At 40.1% G+C, this 26,610-nt stretch overlaps 1 protein-coding gene across 3 annotated transcripts; it reads left to right on the plus strand.

Annotated features, from left to right (window-relative positions):
- Positions 1 to 1,078: 1,078 nt before the first annotated feature.
- On the plus strand, positions 1,079 to 24,857 carry LOC133452735 (5'-AMP-activated protein kinase subunit gamma-1-like). 3 transcript variants are annotated; one of them, XR_009783278.1, is made up of 16 exons: positions 1,079 to 1,269; positions 2,636 to 2,701; positions 6,563 to 6,812; positions 15,136 to 15,362; positions 17,528 to 17,579; positions 18,370 to 18,476; positions 19,255 to 19,336; positions 20,353 to 20,411; positions 20,514 to 20,559; positions 20,645 to 20,699; positions 20,782 to 20,908; positions 21,097 to 21,262; positions 21,408 to 21,445; positions 21,547 to 21,693; positions 21,794 to 21,977; positions 23,631 to 24,857. XR_009783278.1 is itself a non-coding variant. In XM_061732332.1 (16 exons), exons 1-16 carry the CDS (start codon positions 1,189 to 1,191, stop codon positions 23,660 to 23,662), a joined length of 1,629 nt encoding a protein of 542 aa, XP_061588316.1. In that variant the 5' UTR covers positions 1,079 to 1,188; the 3' UTR covers positions 23,663 to 24,857. The 3 variants fall into 3 exon arrangements, 2 of the variants coding, with proteins under 2 accessions (XP_061588316.1, XP_061588317.1); XM_061732332.1 differs by having other exon boundaries at positions 21,794 to 21,887; XM_061732333.1 differs by lacking the exons at positions 1,079 to 1,269; positions 2,636 to 2,701; positions 6,563 to 6,812 and adding an exon at positions 9,108 to 9,625 and having other exon boundaries at positions 21,794 to 21,887.
- Positions 24,858 to 26,610: the final 1,753 nt, after the last annotated feature.

The raw sequence follows: 26,610 nt of genomic DNA on the forward strand, positions 1-26,610 counted from the left end.
ATTTGATCCTTCAAAATACACTACCCATGACACGAATTGCATTACATTTTGTGAACATTATATAATAAAGAGAAAAAAAACACAATTCTATCACTTTATTTGATATTCATTCAGTCATTGGCCTTTATTTAGCCAGGCAGGTTATTAAGAACATTATTATTTACAGTGAGGGCCTGATAAGCGACAAGGACCACTTGGGGGGGGGGGAAAGGAAGTGGTTTAGGGAGTAAAACACAGTACAATTGTAGCTCTACAAAGCAGGGGCGTCAATTGGGTATGGCAAGGTATGGCAGCCGCCACACCTTTGCTTCAAGGGTTAAATGTACACAAAAACTCAAAATCTTAACAAGAATATTTGTCTTATTTCTAGTTAAAATGTCTCATTTTTAGTCTAATTTTTTTTTTTTAATCTCATTACATTTAAGACAAGACTCAAAAACAACCGTTTTCACCTGTTTCAAGTAGATTTTCACTTAAAATAAGTGGAAAAATCTGCCAATGGAACAAGATCGTTTTGCTTGTAATGAGAAGATAAATCTTGTCCCACTGGCAGATTTTTCTACTTATTTCAAGTGAAAATTTACTTGAAACAGGTGACAATGGTCAAATAAGTTATTTTTCTGGTAATGACTCTTGTTTTAAGTGTAATGAGCTTTTTTGACTAAAAATGACACATTTTAACTAGAAATAAGACAAATATTCCTGGTAAGATTTTGAGTTTTTGCAGTGAGCGAGACTGCATTTGAAAAAGTTCCAATTTTCTTGACCACACAGATAAGCTCCATAGACTTCTGTGATGAGTATCTGCTGGACGTGTTGATTGATACTCTAGTTCTGTGACTCGTAACCTTGCCATACCTTAGCTTCGACTGAATTGACGCCACTGCTACAAAGGTAGAAAACCATTAGGTAGCATTTTTTGGCAAAGCAGCAGAAATTGGCAGAACACCGGAAACGCGGAAGAGGGACAGATTTCCTCAGGGTTGCAGTCTGCAACAGTACACCTGTAAACAGTCCTCCCTCCCTCCTACTTCCTGGTCGCTGCAGCTGCGCCTCCTCGCCTCTGCTGTAGTAAGCAGAGCTGAAGCGGAGGTGGGGGTGGCTGTTTAAGGTCTGCTGACGCGATACGCCAGCCACTTTATCACACATTTTTATATTTGTACTTAATTGAGGAGAAGGAAAAAAAAAATGGGAAGCACAGTGATGGAGTCCGGCAAGGAAAACTCAAAGAAAATGAAGAAGAGGAGAAGTCTGCGGATTAACATGCCAGTGAGTCGGTGAAGTATCCGCTCATTTAGCGTCTTACTCTCACTTTTAATACACTGTCTTGTTTTGGTAACTTTTGGGGGAAGTTGGCCGCTGAAAAGTAAAACGTTTCGAGATGTTTATGCTGCAATTGCACGAGACAAATGAGCGCCAGCGTGATTGACAGCTCCCTCTACGTTATGATCTCAAACTTCACCCTCATCGCTTCATCTTCCGTGTTACCTTTTTATTTTCCAAGACTCGTGTGTTTTCTACAGACAACTTTACAGAGACGGACATGTGTTTTCATCAGCGTGTGTAGCAGTGAGCCTTTAATATGAAGTCATTGTAGCCAACTCCCCTGCCAGACAGCTGGTTTTTGTTTGCATACTATCGCATGTAAGATTAAAATGAATTGTGAAATGTCTTGCCTATCTTGCTCCAAAACTAAAGCATGCAATTGCATACTTAGGAAGACAGAATAAGATTTTTTTTTCACCTTTTCCCCATTTTTGCTTTATCTTTATCTTGAGTAACAGCAATAAATATCAAGGAAAAAGACATTTGTTAACAACAAACCTGCTCCAAAACAACCTGACATGACTCATTATTATGATCACTATCTTACTTATTTGTTTAATTCTGTTTCACTTGCCTAGACTGACTTTTTTCATCAGTCAGATTGTGTATGTACTGTAAGCACATTACTGTGCATTTCTTTGAATGCTTCCAACAATTATAGTTTATGCATAATACTTTTTTGTGTTTGGCCTGAAGTTGTGCAATCAATGGTAGTTCAGATTTATGATCAAAAACACTACACTACACTAATGATTAACAAATAACCACTCTTGTCTAGATAACAGTGTTGTCAAACAATATGTTCATGTGAGGCTCCATAAATTGGGGAATTGTTCTCCAATCTTATGTAAGCTTATGAATACAACACTATATATATATATATATATATATCCATATCCAGACTCAAGTGCAAGATGTTGGAACTCATCATCTATGTGAGTTTCCCCGTCTAGTGGGGTGGAGACACTAGTTCAGTTGCACCAGAAACAAAGCAGCACAGCAGCTTCTTGCACGTGCTCCTGACTATACCGTTGTAACAAAGACACGCTTCTGCTGTTGAATGCATATCATTATTTGTTTTAAGTGGAATGTTGCACCCAAGCCTCAATATGGAGAATGCACATTTAACAATATTAATAAATAAATGCATATTTATCAGTTTCATTCAAGCAGGTGACTAATTTAATATGAGCTATTTGAGCATTAATTTTAACCTAGTATGGAATGCATTTCATATATTTATTCTTGGGGGGGAAATAACTTAATCCTTAACACCTAGATCTTTTTTTTGTTGTTGTTTTTTTTGCAGGACTTCAGTACATTTACTGCCCCGCAAGTGGAGACCAGTGGCTCAACCAAAAGTGGCACACAGACGGTACATTTTATCATCTTTGTGTCATAACTTTTAATACACTGGCCAGTTGTTTTAAGATTGCTTTTCTGACTCCAGCATGATTTGTTATGTCTATTTGGATCTGTTTGTTTGGCTTTGAATACAGTAGTGTAAAATGTGGATTTGAAAGAGCAAAATATTATGCAAAGCCATCTCTTCTCTGCCAGCCCACTTTAGTTTACAGTAACATTACACCCACATTGTCCTGGCAAGGCTCAAACAAATACAGAGAATTGATTTTTCTAAAAGGAATCAACCTCATCCTGCTGTCTGTTCTCATTCTTTTTGAGTAGGCGTAATCATCCAGCCAAACCAAAATAGACATTTCAGTTTTATCTCGGTAATACTTGTACAGTGCACATAAAACCTGTACTGTCTTGTGTTTTCTTGGAGCTGAGCAGTATCCAGATGAAACCTTGGAAGCTGGTTCACTTGCCTTAACAAGCTCTTGCACAACACAAGATTGAAATTTGTTGCAAACAGAAAAGATGGGCGTGTGCTCTCATGCATCCAGATTGCAACAGGATTGGTTTAAATAGAAATGTGCCTATATGGAGTGGGGCCAGATTTAAGGAAGTACCAGGAAACCAGACCAAACAGCCCTTCCCTTTTTTGACTTATCTTGTCCCAAATAGTGTTTGACCTTCCACCGTTCATATCAGTACCTTTTTATTTTCTCTTCAGAGCTGCAGTGTCCCTCTTCATACCAAGCAGTTTAAAAGACATATTTATGGGGGTTTTTATGTAATAACCATGTTACCAAAATACACTGTAGCATTTTACTGTTTTTAGTAAATACAACCCCCTAGCTTGATATTTCTGTTCAGTGTTTCACTGTATCACAGCCTTTAAACGGTTAAATGATTTGTTGTTGGCACATCCAGAGCAGACAGCAGGCAGCGGTGGGAGGAGGCTCTCTCCGTCTCCTGCTAGATTGGCTGCCGCCTCTCATGGTTTGTTTTTGTGTCTGCACAGCAAATAGCGAAGAATTTCTCTGTGTTTACATGATTTCAACCTTGAAAAGGCAGGATTATGAATGCACAGAGCCATAATGGAAAACAGTTTGTGCAGTTCAAGTGCAGCGCTGATTGTCTGATTATCAAACATGAGGCTGCTTTTACTGGATCATACCATCAGTGAGAGCATTGAGCACAGCAACCCTGCAAACTCACTGCAAATAAGAAGGAGACACAGAGAAAGGGTGAACAAATTATGTGTTTAAAAGAATTTAGATACAAATATTTTAAATAATATTTTGAAGAGAAAATCTTCCTACTCAAATGTTTTATGACAATATATTTGTATTATATATATATTGTTATATTATATATAACAAAGGCCTGGAAATGTTGTGTTATTCTAAAATAAACTACAAGTTGCAACTGTTTATGACACATTAGGTTAATTAGGAACAGTTACGTTGTATGAGAATGTACAAAGCATCCCAGCAAGGAGGCGTTTTTCAGTGAGTAAATGTGTGTATGAGGTTCATCATTGACAATACAGAGAAATCTCTGTCCTCCAGGGACAAGGTCGAAACCGCCCACAGAGAAGGGAAACTGTGCCGTAACACAATTCTGACTGATGGTTGATTATATTTTAGGAAATACTTTATTGTTTACGTGGAGGCTGCTTTACAATAACGATCACACAGAGGGAATAAACACAAATCGACAGGGATTTTTTTTAAAGTGCAAAATTATTTCCTGCGAAAAGCTTAACGTGGAAACTAATAAGCATTATTGTGTGAAAATTAGACATTTACAAGCTTCATCAGAGTAAACACAAAGACTGGTCAGGTGATTGCAGCAAAATCCTCCTTTTTCTGATAAATGAAAACATACTGTCATGATTCTCTTCTGTAAAGTGCAATGTAGTTCCAGTGCCTGTGCAACCACTGCAGTATGATGGCTGTTTAGTTTTGGCTCTTTTTAAAAGTAAAATCTGCTAAAGTCAGAGACTAAAGGAGGACTTCTTACACAATAACTTTATAGTTGATCTAATGAAGTTATTGCGGTTAGTAGAAAGAGCAAAGCCATGCACAAAAGAGAGAAAGAGAAAATACTATAATACTAATAAGACACCCTACCATGTGGCCTGGTTGTGAATTAGTCTAATCCCAACCTTAACATCTAACGACTTTACAAGCCATTTCATCATCGTAGACAAAGTTTGACAGTCAGGAGGAAACTAGTGAAGTGTCTTGGTTGACTTGTAGCTTGCTGTGATCTCAGTTGTAAAGTGGCAGTCGACAAAAACAAGCAACTGATATCAAAAGTCCTTAGTCTTTTCTCATTCACACTGAGTCGCTCTGTCACATAGTTTGTGCCATTAACCAATCGATTGACACACAAATCTATCTTGTAGTTGCATAAATGGTGACCTCATAAGATCCCCAGTCTTTATTCTGCAATGAAAAGGTTGGCTCTACTGTCTTTAGAAGTAAGGTGGTGCATTAGTTTTATACAGATCTCTCTCGCGTTTTTGCAGTCACCTAGTGTATGGTTACAGTATCTCAACTATGTCAAGGATGTCCTCTTTATTGTTAGGCTGGGAAAAAGAAAGCATCACTACAGCACTTAACTCCAAAGCTATTACTATGACTTACCAAAGCTTCATTTTCCTCAAATCCTACAATGCCTCCCAGTTTGGGAATAATTCTACTCTCTAATCCCTGGCTATGACCCTCAGGTATTTAAGCAGAACAACTTTAAAAACAAACATCATCCTGTTGGTTACAACATGCAAAAAAAAAAAAAAGAAAGAGGAAGAAGCTAAAACTCCTTGTGACCCTTCCCTAAGAATAAAATGTAAACATCTGGGCCTGACAATTGTTAAGATGAACTGATGTGATCTCAAACCGATCTTTGGACTGATAAATCAAAACTTGAACTGACAGCCCGTCACAGTTGAAAAGTTGGCGTTGGTGATGTATGTGACTGATAGGTGCACATGACCTGGAAAGGTTTTACAAGTGAGAAGTTGACATTAATGCTGTATGGTATTATATGGCAACATATGCTGCCTTCTAGGATATGTCTTTATCAGGGAAGGTTTTTCTTCATTCAGCAAAACAATAGAGCAGCAGCAGATTCCGCATGTCTGAATGTTGAACTGGTCCACCTGCTTCCAGACTTCAGTGGAGCATTTGGCTTTTCGTGGGGAAAATAATGCGACAAGTGAGAACCTTAAGCTGAACCCAAGAAGCCTTTTATCATGTTAGAATGAAAAATATTTTAAAAACTGCTGCAACTGGTCTCTTCAGCTTCTAAAATATGTGATACAATAATTCATTACTTCAATGGCAAAACCTGCTTTTCTCCTGGGTTTTTTTTCTTTCTTTCTTTTTTTAGAATGTTGAGATAAAATGTGAGATACTGTCAGCGTTCTAAATCATATCTTTCTACTACTTGATGGTACTATCTCTTTAAATGTTTTGTTCATAATGGCATCCTCTTTAAATGACATTTAACACAGCCTCAGTCTTTTTTCCTTTTTTTTCTTACTTTTTTGTTGCAGGTAGTGCAGTAACATTGGCTTCAGTGCATGTAGATGAAACTATCACCAACTATTACAGCACGGCTAACTAAACAAAACAGTGTTTCAAAATTGTGTAAAAAAAAAAAAAAAAGGGAAGTGATACATAAGAAAAAAGTACACCAGGTACTAGGCATTTCACATGAAATTTTGTGTTATTTATTTGTGCGGTTTGTGTTCAGAGCGTTCACAGACTTGCTCTGCAGCATCTCACTGTCTCACATGATGCAGTGGATACACTCTGACCATGAATCATGCATTTACATAAGTGCAGGAGAATAAAACTGCCTCTTTATCCTCTTTCAGGGAGAGCGCCTCGTTCGCTCGGCCAGCCCCACCAAAGGAGTTTCTGCAAAGAGCCCGACCAGTGTGCCCCCTTTACCCCATTCTGCTCCAGTGCAATCAAAAACCAATCCAGCTTCACCCAAAACTATCTTCCCCTACGCCTCACATCCAAACTCCTCTCCGAAGTCTCCCCGTCGCCTCAGCTTTAGTGGTATCTTCCGGTCCAATTCCACAAATGCAAGCATAAAAATCTTCTCCAGAGCCAAGAGAGGTAAGTAGATAAGAAAATGTGTGCTGAATGTCGATTCAAATTAAACACGTGTCTTGTTTATGAGATCCGAAAGAGTTGCAGCCATATTAACAGGTTATACGCTACTGTATATGTGGACATGTGGTGGTTTTTTTTCTAAACCATCTGGGCTCAGAGTTGGGTTCACAAGGTAGAACCACCGTCCTAGTTAACTTTGTCAGTTGCTCATGTCTTTCTGCTTGAGACTGATACAAAACACATTTTCCTTTATTTTTTCTTTTCTACACCATTGAATGTTTTAGTACCAATAAAGGAAAAAGGGAAAAAATCCATTGCTTTCCTTTCTGGTGCTCTGCAGCCAATGTGGTCGGGGTTTTACAGAGATACGGGTGATTACCTGAGTGAAGACAGATTTCGCTCATCATGAGTCATCATCTCAATGTTGTCAACAACCTTTTCTGGGGAAATGAAATGGTTTGTTGTTTTTTTTATGTCTTATCTAAGTCTCCAGTGTTAAACAGGCAGTGCCATGAAAAGGCATGTTGTTGTATAAAGTTACAGTTTGGGCCTCCCACTCCTGGGAGACCAGCCATAGTACATTCACCAAGCACCATGAAAGCATAATAGTAATGCAAAAATAAGTGGCAATAATACAGACTAGGTAGGACAAGGCCCTCGCTTTATCCAGAACAGCCTTTACTGGCAGATATTCACCTCTCTTGTCTTGTCTTGAGCAATTGATCATTACATAACAAAAATCCTCTCCATGTTCATGGGAACAGCCCTGCTGGAAATGGCACCAAAATGCTACACAGATGAGTCATATGTTTTTGGCTCAAACATGTACCCATTCTTCTGCGTTTCCTTACAGAGGATCAGTTTGGCAGTGGCGGGTGGAACAGCCAGACCTTCAGAGCCAACATGCTCTGTTTCCTGTGAACATGATTAGTGATGGAGACTAAACCATCCAACAAACCAGCAAAACATGCATCAGCCACTATACTCCTCCCGCAGAAGATGCTCAGGATTACCAGTCTGTGATGTAGTTTGACACATCCTCTCTACTGACTAATGATGTGGAGCTAATCGAACTGAAGTGGGTGAAAAACCGTCTTAGATTGCATATAACTGGATACTCTGCAGCAGTACAATTTTCCATTATATTAGAGGGAAATCTTTGTAGATGCCCTACTTTGGCCACAAGGGTGCACTGAAGGCACAGCCTTGCCTTGATTTGGCTTTCAAACTAGTGTCAATGAAGCAGTCATGGCTGTAACACCTCTTCTGGGTCTCTTAGCCACAACATTTGTCAACATTGCAGGATTTTATGTGAAATAATGTCATGAGCATCAGATCTAATACAATTTATTAAAAGGAAAACATACACAGTTTGTCAGTTTTCTCAGGTATATGTCTTTGTTTATTTGACACAAATATGACTAATATTAATTAGAATATTACTTTGTTCTCACTCAGCTGGTTCTAAATATGTTTCCTCATGGCCTGGACATTGTCAGCCTCTCGTTGCCGTAGCGCCTCCATAGCCTTATCTGGAAGCGGGCAGACTCCTTACACAGCCGTGCACGCTTTAATCCCCACCCCTCTCACTCTCTGCTGCTGCTGTGGGCTGAATGTTGTCAGTAAATAAAGGAGCTGGGTAGATTTAACTTTACAAACGCAAGCTTTACAGAGGCAGCGCTTTTATTCTTCTCTTTTTTTTTTATATAAAACATGGCCAACTCCAGAATGAACTGTAATGTAATTCTTGATTGGGATTATGAAAATGTATATCATCACTGATATAGGAAGTAGCTGCCAGTGACTGACTGAGCAGAGAGGAACACTTGTATAACATGCTAATTTACTGACCACGCTAATATGAGCAAGAAATAGTGCTGCATCTGTCGAGGGTGAGAGAGGGTAATGATATTGACTGGAACGTTTCTGATCAGCTGACAGAACATGGGATGTCCCGCTGCTGTCATCTGACGGGGGGGCTGGCCTCAGCAGTTAAAGGTCAAGCACCCCAAGAGACACACACCTAAATGTACAAATGGCACAGAAACAACTTCGTTATTTCTTTTTCTAATGTCGAACAGAACAATTACGTAGGAGGTTTTAGCTCAGGAAGCAGTTGGCTGGTTTTAGATCACATGATGACGGAGTGAAACAGATGTTTCTGTGCTGAATTCACTCAGTAAGAAGAGGGAGGGCGGGGAGATGTGCCGCCTGAGCCAATCGGCGGGGTTTCCTTCACACGTCGGCCTCCTTTTACAGGCCGCTGACCCGCGTGCTATGTTAAAGAGACACCATTCACAGCTGCACCTGACAGTTTACAGCTACAGCGCTGCTGCTGAGAGGGGGGAAGCGTGCTGCAGTCGGTCCCAGTTCTTTGCATCATTGGAGCTAAAAGCTCTTTGGATTTTACAACTTTTTACTCTCATCCAACATTTGAGCTGATGCCACATCGTGCTGGCTCACTGGTGGCGTTTTTTGTTTTTTTATCTGGATAAAACATCTTAGCATATACTAATGACAACCTCTGATTGCAAATCGGAAGAACTGAAAAACCTCTCATAAAATGTCAATATTAACTTCCATCATCTGGATTTATTTTGAACTTCAATTCTGAAGAACAAAGCCAATGGAGTGACTTTTTGAGGTTTTCAAGTTGTCCTTGTGCTCTTTTCTTGATGTGAATGGTCATGTTCAAAGTTGAGCTAACGACCCACTGCTTTCCATGAAGAGGTTTGGCAGTTTCAGAAGGAGCAAGAAACGAAAAGAGCAAGATGGGTTAGGAGGGAGGCATCAGTCCGAAGGATCATGTCTGGCTGGTAATGTGCTTGTGCCCCTCACTTTTTATTCTTAACTATAAACTGTCCTGCACCATACTCCTTTTAATCATTCATGGAAGATAGTCGTCTTCTATTATGTCTTTTTAAAGACATGGCATTTTAATGTGATTTTAGCATTTTAGTTATGGTTTCCAAAATATCTATTTTTCTGTAGGTTTGGATCTCGTCTTAGCCTGTAAAACCAATGCAGTCTAAATCAGTAACAAGTTATTATGTTTGGTTTTTGTTGGCATTGCTTGAAAGAGCTGCAGAGTGTAAGGTCATTTGTGAAAGCCGCATCTGTGTTATGTAGCTTGCCCGCATCATAAATATCTGTCTTTTAGTCACTCTAAGATGTCTTGCTTGCAAGTGAATTCATGTGAAGTTACTTGCTTATAGAGGCGGAGGAGCCTGCTTCACCCCTGATCAACCCAAAAACTGTAGTCAAGGGAACGTGACCAAAACATGCCGACAGAGACAATGGAGGCACGCTGAAACAATCATTGGCAATATTGGGATATCATTTGGTTGAGTTAGTAAACAGGATTCAACGATGACAAATGTGTGTGTGTGTGTGTGTGTGTGTGTGTGTGTGTGTGTGTGTGTGTGTGTGTTTTTCCAAGTCTCTTCTGGTACAGTTTCTTCCAAATCCAACCTTCAAAGGTGCAGGAGAGAAGTGCACAAATACAAAAATGATTTCCTCCTAGGGCACCTTAGGGCCCTTTCAAGAAAGTGGTCTGCAGATATTGATTAGTTGTTTGAGTTGGGGACTTGGATGAAGTACAGCAGTTATGAAAGTTTGGGTTCATTGAAGAGTCTTTCCGAAAGGAAAGCCCAAATCCTTTCCAAGGACACTTTTTTCCGGTGTGCTTCAGGCTGAGTTGAGAGAAACTACAGGGCTCATGAAACTGGGGAGAAGTTTCAAGCAATAACTCAAAAATAACATTTTACTGTGAAAATTAAAAAATAAGTCACATAAGACTGCTAAATCAAAATTGATGGAGATTTCTTTCCACACTTAAGCTTTTCTCTTTATGTCCCACTATGTTGTTGTTGTTGTTGTGTAAACAATGATGCAATTGGAGTTGCTTACGTAGAGCAGTAAGCATATTGTAGACTTCCAGAAAGTGGGGCAATGTCATAATCAACTGCTCCTCCATTGTCTTTGTGGTTTCTCAGGTCATCTGCTATTGGAGTTGAGGTGTCGTCCCAGAGAGATGCACGCGAGCTGAATGCTCTTTAACTTCAGTGCAGGGTTCAGACTACAGCCTCCTAATTTGTGCTGACAGTTTAATCCTTGTGTGGGTTTTTAGTCAGAAGCATGTTATACATTTTTCAAACGGCAGCTTTATTACAGGGGTTACATTAAGGACCAAGTAAACCAAATCTTTGGGAGAAAGGTTTAGATGGCATGCGAAGTGTTTTGAATTAAAGTCTCGGAACTTATTTATTCACAGTGATGAAACTGGGTCAAGCTCTGATCCTGACTCATAGACATGTAATGGAGTTTGCAATCTGCATACTTACAGCAGTTTCTAGAAGCTCTGTTGGATGGTCAAATAATGACTGAGATCATCACTATCCCTATCTCATCCCTCCATGTAATCTGAATTACTCTGAGGTAATGTTTGTTCAAACCAAGGACAAAGGTATATTTTTTATATATTATGTGTGTGTATAGGACTTTCACCCAACCACAAACGAAAAAAGGTCTTACTTACCATATTTTCAAGTTTTCAGACAAAACTTCCACTATATTTAAAAATAAGAAACAAAATAAGATTGTCTCTCCAGGGTGAAGCTCTGAGATACTAATTTTTTCTAATATTTCAAAGTAATGAACTTAAAAACAAAAAAGAGAAGGGAAAAAAATGCATTACAAAATACCTTGCAAAAGCGATAAAGCAAAGATTGTAAAAATAAATAAATACCTAGACTGGTGGATCAGAGTGCATCATCTTCAATTGAACATAATGAGTAAAACGGCAACTAAATGTATACAGACATACTGAGTTGTGTTTATTATGATCAGTAAAGTGGCTACATAGATTTGAGATGTCGCTACCACGTCTGATATATAGTTTCACAAATGCACGAGGAGCATCTGCTCAAAGTGCCAGGACGCCGGCCAAAGGTGATAAAGCTGTGCGCGAGGGGCTGCTGTATGACGAGCAGTCAACAAACAATTATCTTTTTTAATATATGATAGAGACTTCTCCAATAATGCCATGATAAAAGGGCACGCAGTAAATTCATAAAAAAATTTCAGCAAAAACATAAATCTATTTGTTTTCTAGTAACCCTAATAGCAGCTAGAAATGCCAGTAGAGTAATTTATAGCCTCTATACGTCATGGCACCACAATGTCATTGTTCATGTCGCAGGTCCAGAGAGAGATCAGAATAGCTGCTTGATTCGCAGCTCTTCTGTCTGGTCATGCTAAGTCGGATGTTTTGGGGCTTTTCCTTCTGTGAAGACGTATTATCACCATATATAAGATTTCTTCAGGTTTTAATGACAGGAAGGCAACCAAAAATAAACAGCAGGCAAAACAAACTACCATTAATGTATGTGGAGTGTGAGGCACAGGGTAATCTTCATGGTATTCAAATGGCAATTTATTACTGACTTCACAGCTGCTGATTTAGTGGTAATCTGGCCTTGACCGAGCAGATGAGCGGAGGAGTGTCCTGTCAGGGTAATATACGTTTGTGTGTAGCCGTATCGATTTCTATGGCACGGTGACACCGCAGCCTGAACCTAAAGTCCTTTTAAACCAGAGACTCCCAGCTGTGGAAGCTGAAACTGTTGTCGATGTGTTGATCCATTTTTGCAGAGACATAGTTTCTTATTTCAGGAAGCCTTTAATGTAGTGCACGTAGAAAATTAGTTTAAAACATTGCTTGTTTGGACTCATAACTACTTCATCATCTACAAACCAATTCTAAGCAGAACACATAAAATTGTGATTCACAGACTTCAGAGAATATTAGTATTATGTGGCTGTAGCAGTCTGGTCCTTGGAGCTGTCGTGGCCTCTGTACCGAAGACCATTAATGAGGTCGGATTGCTTCTGGAGACGGTTTAGTCCCACATGACAGAAGACACCCTGCTCACTTCTCAGAGGGCAACCCGACAGAAGAGGATCTGCTTTTATGGCATAACACGGACACATCTTTGCAGTGGATTGTCTTAGACGCACACACATACAACCAAAGGAGATTAGCCTGGTCACATAACTCCTAAATAACTCAGATTTTTCCTAAGATTTTGCATTACAGTTACAAACGTAATCTAATCGTTCATCATCATTGATAATGTGGTTAAAAAAAATCATATTTTTAAAGCTCATGGTAATACTTTTCATAAAGCAGTCTTTGTAGTAGATATCCACAACCTTGAAAAACAAACGCGCTGCTGGCAGAGACGCTAACCAGAGCCAGTTGGATGTTTTGCAACTCTTTCTAATTATTATGTAACCCTTAATTCATTCATTAATTCAATTGCTCAATCATTTTTATTACTGTTTCTTTTCAAGTGATCAATTACCAAAATAATTTTCTGTTATTATTCTTTGTTTTTGAGCTCAGGATTTTAGTTAGGTTTTTCTGTTTTGACACCCTGAAAAGAAGGAAAATCTGAATTTTTGTAACTCGTGGTAATGATGCTCACTTTGTCTTATTGCCCTAAACTACTTTACTGTCATGGAAAATAGTGAAGAAAAATGAAGTCATCGCATTTAAGTTTATTGAATAGACTCTTGTTTTTCTGCTTGGAGGAACAGAAAAAGATTTAATTTATGTTACTTGTTTAATCTCTAAAAGGGTACATATTAATTTGATAAAGAAAAGGCATTCCCACCAGTTTTTGGTTTAGGTGGTAAGTTAGATAGGCTGAACTCAATACAATAATGCAGCCATGTCTTGTTTCCTGGGTGGTGCCCCAGCCGCCTCGTATCGAGCAGGCAGAGCAGAGAGCTCGCTGTTATCTGCTCCTCTGGAATGTGCCCCAACAGCGTGGCTAAAATAAGACGGCCACGCAGCGGAAGCGGGGAGCGCCAAAGAGGACCGGTGCACAGCAACTAAATGTCACGAGATAATGTTTAGTGCACTTGAATAATTCTCCACAATCTGTCCACTTAATACACACCTCCATTTTAAGAAAAAAATCATAATAGCTTATTACTAATCTCTTATTTGTTAGGATTTTATGTAATTATTGATGCCACTATTGAAGTTGATATTTTTTAACCACACCATGTATGTATGGTATGATATACATATTCTTTAGTTTCACTGTTAGACTAGCATTAGTTTTATCTGGGACAACTCATGGTGGATGCCTCGTAATGTGAGCCATATGGTCCAAGTAGTCCATGTCAGTCACTGTCTGCCCTCAGAAGTATGTCTCTGGGGAAAAGCCAGAACAGCGTGAGGGTCGCATGTCACACCACGTAAGACGTGACGTGAAAGAGCATGCAAGCTGACATGTGACGAACACCCTCAACTTGACACTGCTGCAGGAGCAGCTGCGTCACAGACAGCTGACTGTTACAGTCCAGTTGGGTTTTCATGTGATCTGTTTGGGGATAACAGAGGGATGCCGCAAACACGAGGAAGATACGTTGCAATGTTTCAGCGAAGTTGTTTGTTGTTGGTTTGTTTTTTTGTTTTTTTCCTGGAATTGATCCATCATTCATCACTTTTTACTGCATTAATTTGCATTCATTCATGAGCCAAGCTTGGCATTGCCTTCAAAAGATTTTTTATGAGCACAGTCAGGAGGATGCAAGGCTCAGCAGCTGTTAGCTCACTGCAGGCTTGTTGGTTATTCCACAGGAATAATGAATGCAGTTAGTGACATTGAGGCATAATCTACATGAAACAAGGGTTGTTTTTTTTGTTTTGTTTTGTCTTAAGTGTCAATAAAGTTGCAGAGTTGACTTCAGAAATAATTGCCCTGACTGTTGAGAATACGGGTACATATGAATGAATATTCATGTGCAGCATTAATGGAGATGCCGGTTTCAACAGGAAGCAGAGTGCTGGTTGCTCAGTTTTGATAAACACACAAGGAATGTGACAAATCAGGAAGGGATACATGGTTACTGGGATTTAGAAACTCAGGACCCTGAAAGGTTTTTTTTTGTTGTTTTTTAAGTAGATGTCACAGTTATCACTTAATCCATAATGTTTTGTTTCAAGAATCAACTATCTTTGGTTTCAATCTGAGAGTTAAACTGCACAAAGTATTACTTTTAAACATTGATGTTATTTGAAAAGTCTGAAAAACAGTGGTTCTTGTGTGTCTTTGAAAGCTGACGGTATGTACTGTAATGATTTTTTTTTTTTTTTTTTTTTTAATGAATCAGATTTTCAACCATCATCACCAGCCTCAGCAATGTCAGTCTGCATAACCTTTCTGTGTTGCTGAAAGAACTGTTAATTAGAAATGGAAACATCCGCGAGGCAGCTGAGAGGTCTGTACTCAGTCTTGTGTCTCTTCCCCAGCTTCTGGACTCTACACACCCCCCACCACGCCAACCCAGGCGTCCAGCCAGCCTGTGTTCACCCAGGAGGCTCAGCACAGCGGCCCCAGCCCTGAACGCCAGGAGCTGAGCTGTCGAGCTCGCTCTTTCTCCACCCCCCCAGATACGGGACAGCGCCTCAGCCTTCCCTCTGCTAAACCCCCAATCCCTTCTACCAGCCCTGTGCCACTGTTCTCTACCTCACATCACGTAAGTCACCGTGTCAAATGCATTCTTAAAGTGGATCAAAAGAGGAAATCTGTATGTAATTGAGGAATTAATGTTTTTTTTTATTTCTTGTGTTGTTAATTTAATATTTTTTACTTTGTGGCTACATGTCAGCACTTTTACAGACCGTCTGTTGATGTCTCATGCTTTACTCACAGTCATCAGAATGCTTGCACAGTTGACTTTTTACAGCAAAAACAGCTAAAACACAATGTCATCTTTGCCACAAGTCTTCTTACTGAAGGTCTTTGAGGATTTTTTCCGTGCTGAGTCCAAATTTGTCACACAATTTTCCACGACTATGGAAAAACTACAACATGTTGTAATTTTTGACAATGAGGCATGCATGCCTCATTGTGCTATAAGAATAAAAAAAATATCTGAGGACCTGTCTTGATCTGTCTGCCCTGAGTAATAGTGGGTTCTGGTTACAAATGTTTAATCAATATTTCATCAGCAGCGTTGAGGACTGTTCGTTTGAACACCTGGGGACTTGTGATTTTTCTTATCAACTGCGTATCCCTACGGCACACTAGGGAGCTTCACAAAGCAATCGTCTGGAGTATCAATTTTTACCTTTTTGTCAAATTCAATTTAGTTGACTCATACATCTTGTTCTCCCAGAGGTTTGCTGCAATCATTAAAAAAAAAAGCAGGCTACGTGCCTGCTGTGTTGCAGCTGGGCCAGATTTATGGGATGCAGCGGGTAGTTTTTGGCAAGAAACATGCTGTGTCATCATTGCATGGCGACACTTGGGACGGTAGTTTGCAGGTATGCAAACTTCCTCATACGCCTGCAGAGGTTTGCAGTGGGCACCCTGCAGATTGTGGAGGGAAATCGTGTATCAACAAGCGCACTTGGAGTGTGCTAATAATCCCCCTGCATGATGAGGCACATTTCCTCCTGGGAGCATGTGGGGAGTCCGCCCAGGATGCTTTCAGCCTGTTGCCAAGGTCAAGGCTTTTAGAGAGTTGCTTTAATAGGTTTTGGCCGTATTGGTATGTTTTGTTTAAAGTAATGAAGCCCAGAACGTGACAAGGCATCCCCAGCTTCTTGTTGCTAGGCAACAGAGGGGATTTCCTAATATGGAGAAGCACCAGGTTCTTCATTGGAGGGAGGGGTGTGTCCTCGGCGACTGAAGGCTGATTTATGGTTCCGCGTTACACCAACGCAGAGCTTACGCCGTAGGTTACGCGGCGACACGCACCGTACGGTGTGCGTCGATTTAACGCGGAACCATAATTCAGGCTTTATGCCGCGGTCCATTTGTCCTCGGAAGTCGGAATTTTCTACTGGAACGCCGCTCAAAGTGGGATTTCCTACTGGGAAAGTGGGAGAAGCTTCACCACCCCCGAGTTAACATTCCAAGATGGCTTGCCCCGGCTGTAAACAGTTAGTACAAGAGAGCTGTGCTTCTTTCTGTTTCCTCTTCATCCACCGTGTTTGAAAGTTGCAGTAAGACCGCATATTTGTCCAGATGTTGCTTTTATTCGGACAAAGCAAGTGCTAGAAAAGCTTTCGTGGACGTTGCCATTTGTTTTCCGACTTTGTAACTGGAACGCTGATAATTCGGCTGTGACGCTATTCCCAGTTCCGAGTTCCGACTTCCGAGGTAAATGGAACGCAGCATTAGTCTTCCTGATTTCTTCAAATGCCTCGTGTGACATTCCTTTTTTTTCTTTCTCTTTTCTTTATTAATCGCGGTGAGTTTCGTTTGGGCGGGTTGAGTGGTTATTTTACGGTTCATTTCTACGTTTGTGTAAATTCCTCTTACTGCACCAAATGGATCGGGACGGTTCCACTGCGCCTTTAACGGGGGTGTGTGAGAGCTCCGGGGATGGTGGCAATATCATTATTATTACAATGATGCCCCGCAGCACACACGGGCTTTCCTGGCGTGCCCTCTATGTTTAGTCAGAGTGGAGCCCTGTGTTTGTGTCACACACCGCAGTTTTGATTGTTTTGGTGGGGTTTTGGTGGTGTTTTGGCGCATCGCTCGGTGCGACCAGCAGGACCCGCAGGGGGGAAAGTCGGCGTCGCTCCAGCTGCTGCGCTCACAATCCACTGCAAAGTTTCTGTGTTGTGTGCAGTTGAGAGGGATTTCCGGGCTGTTCCCTGCAAAAACTTGTGCATTTCTCTGTCGCAGGTCTACGGCTTATTCGAAGGTATGCTGGAGAAACTTGAACTAGATGATGATGGTAAGTGTCCCTCAGTTTTACTAACGACATGAAAGTGACCAGGAAGTCACATGTGTCTCTGTTGTGTTGCCAGCTTTAGACATACTTTAGCTGACTACAAATAGAGTGACATCTATTTGTATTGAAGCCTCAGTTCTGCCCGTATGATAAAGACCTGGCTGTTTATTATTGTGTAAAATCTCATAAATGCCCTCCTCATTATATATAGAGGGATCTATTAATTTAAATGTATTCATCTTATTGTTGGTTTAAATAAGGAATGCACGAGGCAAAAATGAAATCATTCAAACATAGCTCAGCATATTGAAAAGGCTGCAGGATATTATTACAGTGTTATCTGCAAAATGACCTTTTGGGAACAGTTAGGTTGAAATATCTTTTTAATATAATGCTAGCGCCAAACAGTAGTGTGCGACATGTAAACCTAGTGAAAACCCTTTTCTTTTCTTTTTTTAGCATGGAAAAACAAACTTCTTTCAGAGTCACTTGCCTAATTTTCCCCCACATGATGGTACAAAGTAGTGTAAGCTTCAAACAGCCTCATCTGTAAAGGATCTTTTCCCCTCCTGGTGCTTTGCTGCCTAACTTTTTCCACTGTTTGTGTTCTTGTTGGCGCTTAAAGCAGAGTATAATTATCTCTAAGATGGAGCTGTAAAGTGGCTGTAAGTGGTCCACGGCGGTAATGCTTTTTTAGGCCGATTGTATGTGTTGTTTCCGTCTCTCATTAGGTACTCCCTGTGAGATTTCTGGTTCCCATAAAAGTATTTATCCCGCATTTCTTTTTTCACAGCTGCTGAGCCCGAGAGTGATATTTACATGCGCTTTATGAGATCCCACAAGTGCTATGACATCGTCCCGACGAGCTCCAAGTTGGTCGTCTTTGACACAGCGCTTCAAGTTAGTACTATATTAGGGTTTCAGTTTCTCTTTTTGCTAAAACACACCTTACACACACATTAAACTGAGCGTTCACTCAGTTTGTAACCGTGCAGCAGTGTAATATGTGGAAAAAGTCAGAGCCATTTCTTTCAGATGACAAAGTGTAACATATGAAGGCGTTTTGTTTTGAGACTGAATTAAACCTTCCTGTTTAGTTAATGTTCGAACAAACAGGCCGAAGCATTTCCCCTCAGGGCAGTTTCTGTTCAGTAGTTGAGCAAATTGTCATAAAGTTGTTAAACACTAATCCAAGGAGCGTCTGATCTCTTTGATGTGTATATATTCAACCACTTAAGCTTGACTTGACATTGCCAATCTAAAGGGCAACGAAAACCTACCAAAGCCATGAAGGGTTCAAATGTTTAGAAGAGGTTGATTTTGTGCTCATAATATGAAGCTGCAGCATAAGCTTATTTTGGACCCCGTTTTTGGCGTAATTGTTTATTGCGTTAAGTACTCAGAGAGCCCAACATGACGTACAGAGGACACAAATCTCCACATTAAACAATCTTGGGCCATTTAACAGTTGCTATTTTTCCTTAACTGAATGACTGATTTGATTAATCCATTAACAGAATTGTTGCTATCGGGTTTATGTGAATCAGCTAATAGAGTACACTGTAACTGGCTTTTTGGGCTCCAGTGAGGTAATCACATGTTGTTATGAGGTATTTATTTGAAGCTGATTTTTATTATTTTTTTTATAGTTTTTAACATTTTAACTGTTGCTCGGCAGGTTAAAAAAGCCTTCTTTGCCTTGGTGGCCAACGGAGTGCGAGCTGCCCCTCTTTGGGACACAGAGAAGCAAAGCTTTGTGGGTAAGAACCATGAATTGTGAAATGACTTTGACTATATTGTATAGGGTTTTTTTTATGTTGGAAAAATTTTCATGACAAAAATAGACTGAATGGGAAAGTAAAAAAAATTGTAAAAGGGATTGATCAGCATTTTTGGGAAGTGGCTTTTTTGCTGTTGACTCCAGAGTTTGATGAGAGAAATACTGAATATTTTTCTGTCCTTTTTGCATCTAGTAACCCCATCTGACAAAGCTCCCTCTGTGTCAGCTTAACGTAGTTGCTGGATGACTACACCTAACTGGCAAAGTAAACTTCCTAATAACTGCAAAACTACAAAAGAGAGCTGTATTTACCCTCTTATCAAACTCTGGAGTTGACAGTAAATACGATTAGTCACAAAACATTGGTTTATCCTCTTTAATTAAAGTTTTAAAGCAGCTTATTTGTGCATTTCTGATTTAAGTTAGACATGTTTGACATTTGTTTCATCACACCCAGCACTTTTTCCACATTTCAGCATGCAAATATATTTAAGCCACATTTTAATTTGATAGAAAAAAGTACTCATTTATATTTATTTTTATTTGCTGATTTTGTACTCAGCGATGACATTTTCAGTCGTCATAAATGAAGTCGGAGTAAACACTGGGTATTAATGGTCATGTTTAGTGGAGCATAAAGCTGCATGAAGCAGGGGAAGTTAGAGCTGCCATAAACCACTGAGCACAGATATTACCCGTCTGTATTGACAAGAGTTTTGAAAAGGTTGGGAGCAAAACACCCTTCCCTGACCCTCTCTGTTATCTGGAGTCAAAAGAGGAGCCAGCGGTGAAATGGATTAGTTTAGCTTTAGTGCAGCCAGCAGCTGAATCATGAATGCAGCAACAGTGTGAGAATAAAGCGTGAGGGGAACCTGTAATGTGTTGTTTGAACCGAACCCCCGTGAGCGCCATCTCTTCCCAGCTGCACGATTCCTGTCTGCTTGGTGCTGTGTTGTTCACAAGCACAATGTGTTTAAATGCCTGTTTTCATTGCAGGAATGCTGACAATCACAGATTTCATCATCATATTGCACAGATACTATAAGTCGCCGATGGTAGGTTCTGCATGACAGCGAGATTTACATATTCTACTGAGGATTAATCTGTTGTTCTATCTTTTTTTTTCTTTTTTTGACCAAGTTTTTGTTGAATTTCAGGTGCAAATTTATGAATTAGAAGAACACAAGCTTGAGACGTGGAGAGGCAAGTATTCTGCCGTCTTCTTTTTGCAGGCAGATGTCATTATTATAGTTTAATGTAAAATGATTTCTTTTATACCTTCATCTAGAGGTTTATCTTCAAGCAACTTTTAAACCTCTGGTCAACATATCACCAGATGCAAGGTACGTCTTCTAAAATCCTGATGTTTTAGGCCTATTTGACTGTAGTATTCTAATCTAATGCCAGTGTTTCCTGTGTTCGCAGCCTCTTTGATGCAGTGTACACCCTCATCAAAAACAAAATTCACCGGCTGCCTGTCATTGACCCTGTCACGGGGAATGCACTTTATATTCTCACACACAAGAGGATCCTCAAGTTCCTCCAGCTCTTCGTGAGTCCAGACCACCACACATCACCATCAGCTTGTTGCTGGATGAGTGTGCAGCTGGCACAGCATTTGGCCTGTTTTAATTTGTGTGGCGCCCTCTAGTGGTTGAAATGGCGGCTGATGCCACGTCTGTGAATTCTTGCTCATTGAGAGCTCTGTTTGGCTCGTTCAATTCATTGTTTGTTTTCCAGATGTGTGAAATGCCAAAGCCAGCTTTCATGAAGCAGACTATGGGTGAGCTGGGCATCGGTTCGTACCATGACATTGCTTTCATCCACCCGGACACACCCATCATCAAAGCACTCAACATCTTTGTGGAGAGACGAGTGTCTGCTTTGCCTGTGGTGGATGACTCAGGTGAGATCAGAAACACTATATATATGTGTATGTATGTATATATATATATATATATATATATATATATATATATATATATATATAAATATGTGCGTGTGTATGTATAATGTCACATTTTTTAACCTCATCAGTTTTTTATTTGCAGGCAAAGTTGTGGATATTTACTCCAAGTTTGATGTCATTGTAAGTTGACTGTTTATATTTTTGAAGAGATGAAATGGAGAATTTTAAAAGGCTAAACTTGTGTGAGTTATATTTCTGCCATTGCTTTTGTTTGTGTGCAGAACTTGGCTGCAGAGAAAACGTACAACAACCTGGACATTACCGTGACCCAAGCTCTGAAACATCGCTCTCAGTACTTTGAAGGGGTGGTGAAATGCCATAAAATGGAAACGATGGAGACCATTGTAGACAGAATAGTCAAAGCTGAAGTGAGACACAAAGTAGTTTATCTGCATTTAGTCACTCAGAAATTACCACTTCAGCTGCAACCGTTTTGTTCGTTTTTTTTTTTCTTTCTTTAATATCCAGGTGCATCGGTTGGTGGTGGTAGACGAGCATTCAAGTATCGAGGGCATCGTTTCCCTGTCAGATATCCTCCAGGCTCTGGTGCTCAGCCCTACAGGTATAGATGCTCAACATTGTTAGCTTCAACTCCCTTTCTATCCTGGACCCTGAGCTCCCTCCCCCTCATCTGCCCTCTAACTCTTCCCAGGTAGGAATAGCAACTGTTTGCCTCGTGGCTGGTTGTCGCCTGTAGCTGGCTCTGAGGAGGCATGGCGCCCGTCCACATTCCTGCTTGTGCAGCTGGATGCTGTGTTGTGCAGCAGTGTTGTGTGTTTTGCTGAATCAGGACTAGAACGTGCAGATTTTTATTTTAAATGTTTTTTATTAAATTTAAGGCAGGGGTGTCGGACTCCAGTCCTCGAGGGCCGCAATCCTTCATGTTTTAGATGTCTCCTTGCATCAACACACCTTATTCAAATTAATGGTCGTCACCAGCTTGTCATCAAGGTCTGGACAACTCTGTTGGTGTCACAGCTACTTTTATCACGGTGTGCTGAAAGCAGGGAAACATCTGAAACATGCAGGAATGTGGCCCTCGAGGACTGGAGTCCGACACCCCTGCCTTAGATTAAAAAAAAAATTATTGAGGCCAGGATAGTCTCTATGTATCAATTGGTTGACTGGTTTTCTGTTTCTGAAACTGCAAAATATTAGGCAGGTGATTTTAATGTTCGATATGTTGCAGTGTTTTCCACTGTAGTGAGGAGCATCATGTTGATATCTGTTCATAAAGTAACAGTCGCTTTACTGTTGTTTTGAAGTTGCCATCTTAAGATTGTAAACTCAATTTGAGTACAGTGTTACCACATTAAAATCTGTGATCTCTTGCTACTTAGCTTAATTCCTCTCATTCATTTTTTAGATATTAACCATACAGCAAATAACAGCCTGTTCCATGTGGAGGATGTACATGTCTGGGGCTCTGTTTGGCTTACACTGAGTGTTGCTGGATTTGGCCTGCAGCAAGCTTTACTCTGATGTTAGGGGTGTTTTGGCATTGATGCGCTTGGGGGGATATAAATAAATGAAATAACAAGCTTGCACAATTTCAGCAACTTAACTGTTGGAGGTTTGATTGTAACTCCACAAGGTCAGTATCAGTGCAACCTGCAGCAAAGAAAGCGCTTGGTGATTCAGAAATACAACCCAGGGTTCATGTTTATGTCCACACTTGCATAACTTGACTCCAGCGAAAGTACTGCTGGTTCTAACTCGGGCTAAACAAAGATCAGTGGAGCAAAGGCAGGGAATTTCAAAAAGTCGTTTTTTTTTTTCTTTGGACGTTTGGACATTTGCTTTAGATAAACGTCCACAAAGTGTAAAAAGAAAAACTGGCAGCAGTACTCTTATGCCAAGCTTACATTTAATGGATTTAAAAGTGATTTCAAGATTGCAGATATACTTCCACAGTTGGAAGAAAATCATAGTCTTGTTTGAGTGGGTTTGCACTCCAGTGATGTCACTCTTTCTCTCTAACGTGGTCATAACAAAAAGTCTGAGGCAGACTTAACTACGCCTTTTTGGCTGCCTTTATCTGGTCAGTATGAAAGAGCAGATATGAGCAATCTAAGTAATGTCTCTTAAAGAGGCTGTTGCTCAGAGTTGTCTGTGCTACATTGAAGCTGAACTGAAATAAAAACAGTGTTTTCATCAATGATATGATGCTGCAATAACTTAATAACTTATTGATAACGGAATTGCAACCGATAACTCTGATAAAGGTGAAAGAGCAGGATGTTTATGGATCTTGTCTTTGTTGAGTTTCCTAACCTTCCTGTGCTGTCGTCTTCTCCCTCCTCAGATGCCTGTAAGGAGGAAAACCTGCCTGAATGAGCGAGATGTGCATCAGCTTATGTAGTTGGAGTAAATGATCTGAAAGGTGGAGGCTGGCAGGTGTGAGGCTGAGTGGAGCCAGAGCCAGTCTGAAGGTCCCAGAGACGCCTGCTAACGATGCGCAACAAAGGCTTGGAATCCAAGGAGGGAGTCCTGCACTGTCGGTTTAATTTCTGAGTTTATTTTCTGCTGTTTTGAACACTGAACCGACGCACACCCATGACAGTAAAGACGCAGTGTAAATTATACAAACGCATACAGATCTAATGTATTACGGTTAGCTTCTGGGGAGTGTGCAGTTGCAGTGACGCTGCTGTCATCGGATGATTTAAGTCGCATTTTTACGCTTGATACCTATTGTTATCACCTACCAGTAACCATGAGCACCGTTTGGTAGCAGAAGTCCAGTTTAGTCCAGTTTACCCACAGTTATTCTAGCACTTCTGACATTTGTCAGTGCCATTACAGACCGCTCAGTGCCCACTCTTTATTTGTGCCTTTAATTTCTATTTTTTTATTCTCCCCTGCCCCACATCAGTGTGGTTCTTTTGGGCCACAGCTACTAACCTGGAAGATGATTTTTACTTTACACTCAGATTTTCTATAATCGGGTCTAAATCATGTCAGAAATCAAGGATTTCTTTTGGGTCGGTTTAGCAGAGCTCAGAGGAAAGGTGAACAATGTTGAGGGTGGTTGAGTTTGTCTCACTGATTTGGTGATTTTTACAATCACTGTGACTTCATAATAATGTTTTGTAATGGTGAGATGAGATAGATAAATGCCTCTTGAGAGGATACACATTTTTACATTTATTTTTGGCGCTTCTGATAATTATGATACTCAAACATGCAAAGCAACTGGTTTCTCACAGCTGTAGCTCAGCAGGATCATCTCCATCTTTGGCTGTAAATGGGATTGTTGTCTGTTTTTTGTTGTTTTTTTTTTTTTTTTTTTCAAAACCGTGTCACAGAAAGCTTTATTTTTATGAATGTGTCAACATGTTTAAAGAGACTGCAGTTTGTTATTTTTGTACATATATTGTGGCAATATGTCTAGTTCAGAGAGAACTTGTATCAAATCAACATGTACTGTAAATGTGCAAGCATGAGAAACTACACTTCAGCAGAATGAATGTTCTTTGTTTTACTTTTTCTATTTTTCTGGCTGCAGAAAAATAAACGGACACTGAATGTACTTTAAAGTTGATTTCTTTGATCATGATGTCTGACAGCAAACAGGGTTTTTTTGTTTTTGTTTTTTTTTTGCGTTGCAGAGATGCTGGAAACCTGAATAACACGCTTCTACTCAGCAGTTGTTTTTGAGTTCCTGTGGTCGGTGGAGTTTAAACGGCCTGCTTTATACGGAAATGGGTACAAAGGAATTTTTTATAAACCTGCAATCATATAAACACATTCCAGTTGAATGTCTATGAATGTGGGATTAATGAGAAAAATATTGTAACGTTTTGGGTCGGTGGTTTTTGTGAGGCGGGAACATAATTTCAGTTTAAAACGGAACAGCACAAAAGCAACAGTTGGTGCCATCTAAACAGGGCTGAAGCCTGAGTAGGTGAGTGTCAGTTACCCTTTAAACCTGATGCCAACATGCAGTCAAAGGAGGAAACGGAAAAGAAATCCCCTTTTTAAATGAGTAAATGTCTGAACTTGTTGAATTGTTATTTTCTTGTGGCTGTTTTCTTGAAACAAATATATTGATAATTTGTTTCACTCCGGTTCAAATCTAAGGTATTTTTATTTCAAGCTGACACAGTGCTGGCTACAATCCCCAGCGACCCACATTTCAAAGCTCCAAACCTCAAACTCCTTCTGAAATCAACTAATTCTGTAAAATCAGAATTATTTATTGAAAAATCCAGTGATACTATCCATCCATCCATTTTCTATACCTGGCTCATCCTGACAGAGTCTTGAGGAGGCTGGAGCCAATCCCTGCTGTCGGGTGCACTTGTTGAGAGGCTGACAGTCCGTCACAGTCTTTATTCATATCACGTCAATGCGTGATATGAATGGGGGGGATTTGTGACCTCCATGTGTCAGCAGCAAAGTGGCAATGTGAAGTTCATGGTCCTGCCCAAAGACCCTGCAGCGAGAGATGGACCTGGGGATTGATCTGAACTTAGTTTTCTTCCTTTTAATGGCTGGAAGTAATCAGTACACTTTAAAGATAAAGAAAAGTCAATTTAGTTCAGCATAATCCAAATCAAAAGCAATGTATTCTCACTTAATTCAAATCTTCTTTAAATGCAGTCATTTAAAAACAATACCACTTCAATTCAGTTTACTTTAGCAAAATAGTATTTAGATAACAGTTTGTTCAATACATTAAAAAAAAAAATCTGAAATCAACTGAATGCATCAAATACACTGATTACATGTAGCTCTCCAGTTGAGTTTGCACACAGTTGCAGGTGTGGAGTGAAAGGACGAGACACAAACTCACATAAACACAAAGACACTTAGCCAGGATACCTGCTACTAGTAAGGAAAGAAAGAAGTTACTGAAATGAATAGCATGTACATGCATGGGGAGGAAAGGGGGGGAGAGTAAGGATGCCCAGAGATGGTGTCGGCCTCCTGAACCCAAACTGGAACCTTCATAGCTGAAGGCTCTGCCTCCCATTATGATTTTGGAAAGTTGAAGAAGCACAGGGAAACATGTAATGCCAATGGGTGTTTTTGGTTGTTACAAATTTAATATGGAACAGTGAGGTCTTTAAGATACGATGGGGTTTGGTAACTGAGGCGTATATGGATACACGAGGGGGAGAAACTGACATTTTATTCTGGATTTAACAGGTAGGCGATGAAGAGATGAGTTTGGATGAATATGGTCTCCGTGGCTCATTCTCACAGCTCTTCCTGCAGTCTCTTGAAGTAACACATTTATGGACTAGCTTTCCTGCAAAAATGTTCCCAGTGTAGATTAA

This window comes from Cololabis saira, chromosome 10 (assembly GCF_033807715.1).
Source record: "Cololabis saira isolate AMF1-May2022 chromosome 10, fColSai1.1, whole genome shotgun sequence".
Taxonomy (NCBI): Eukaryota; Metazoa; Chordata; class Actinopteri; order Beloniformes; family Belonidae; genus Cololabis; species Cololabis saira.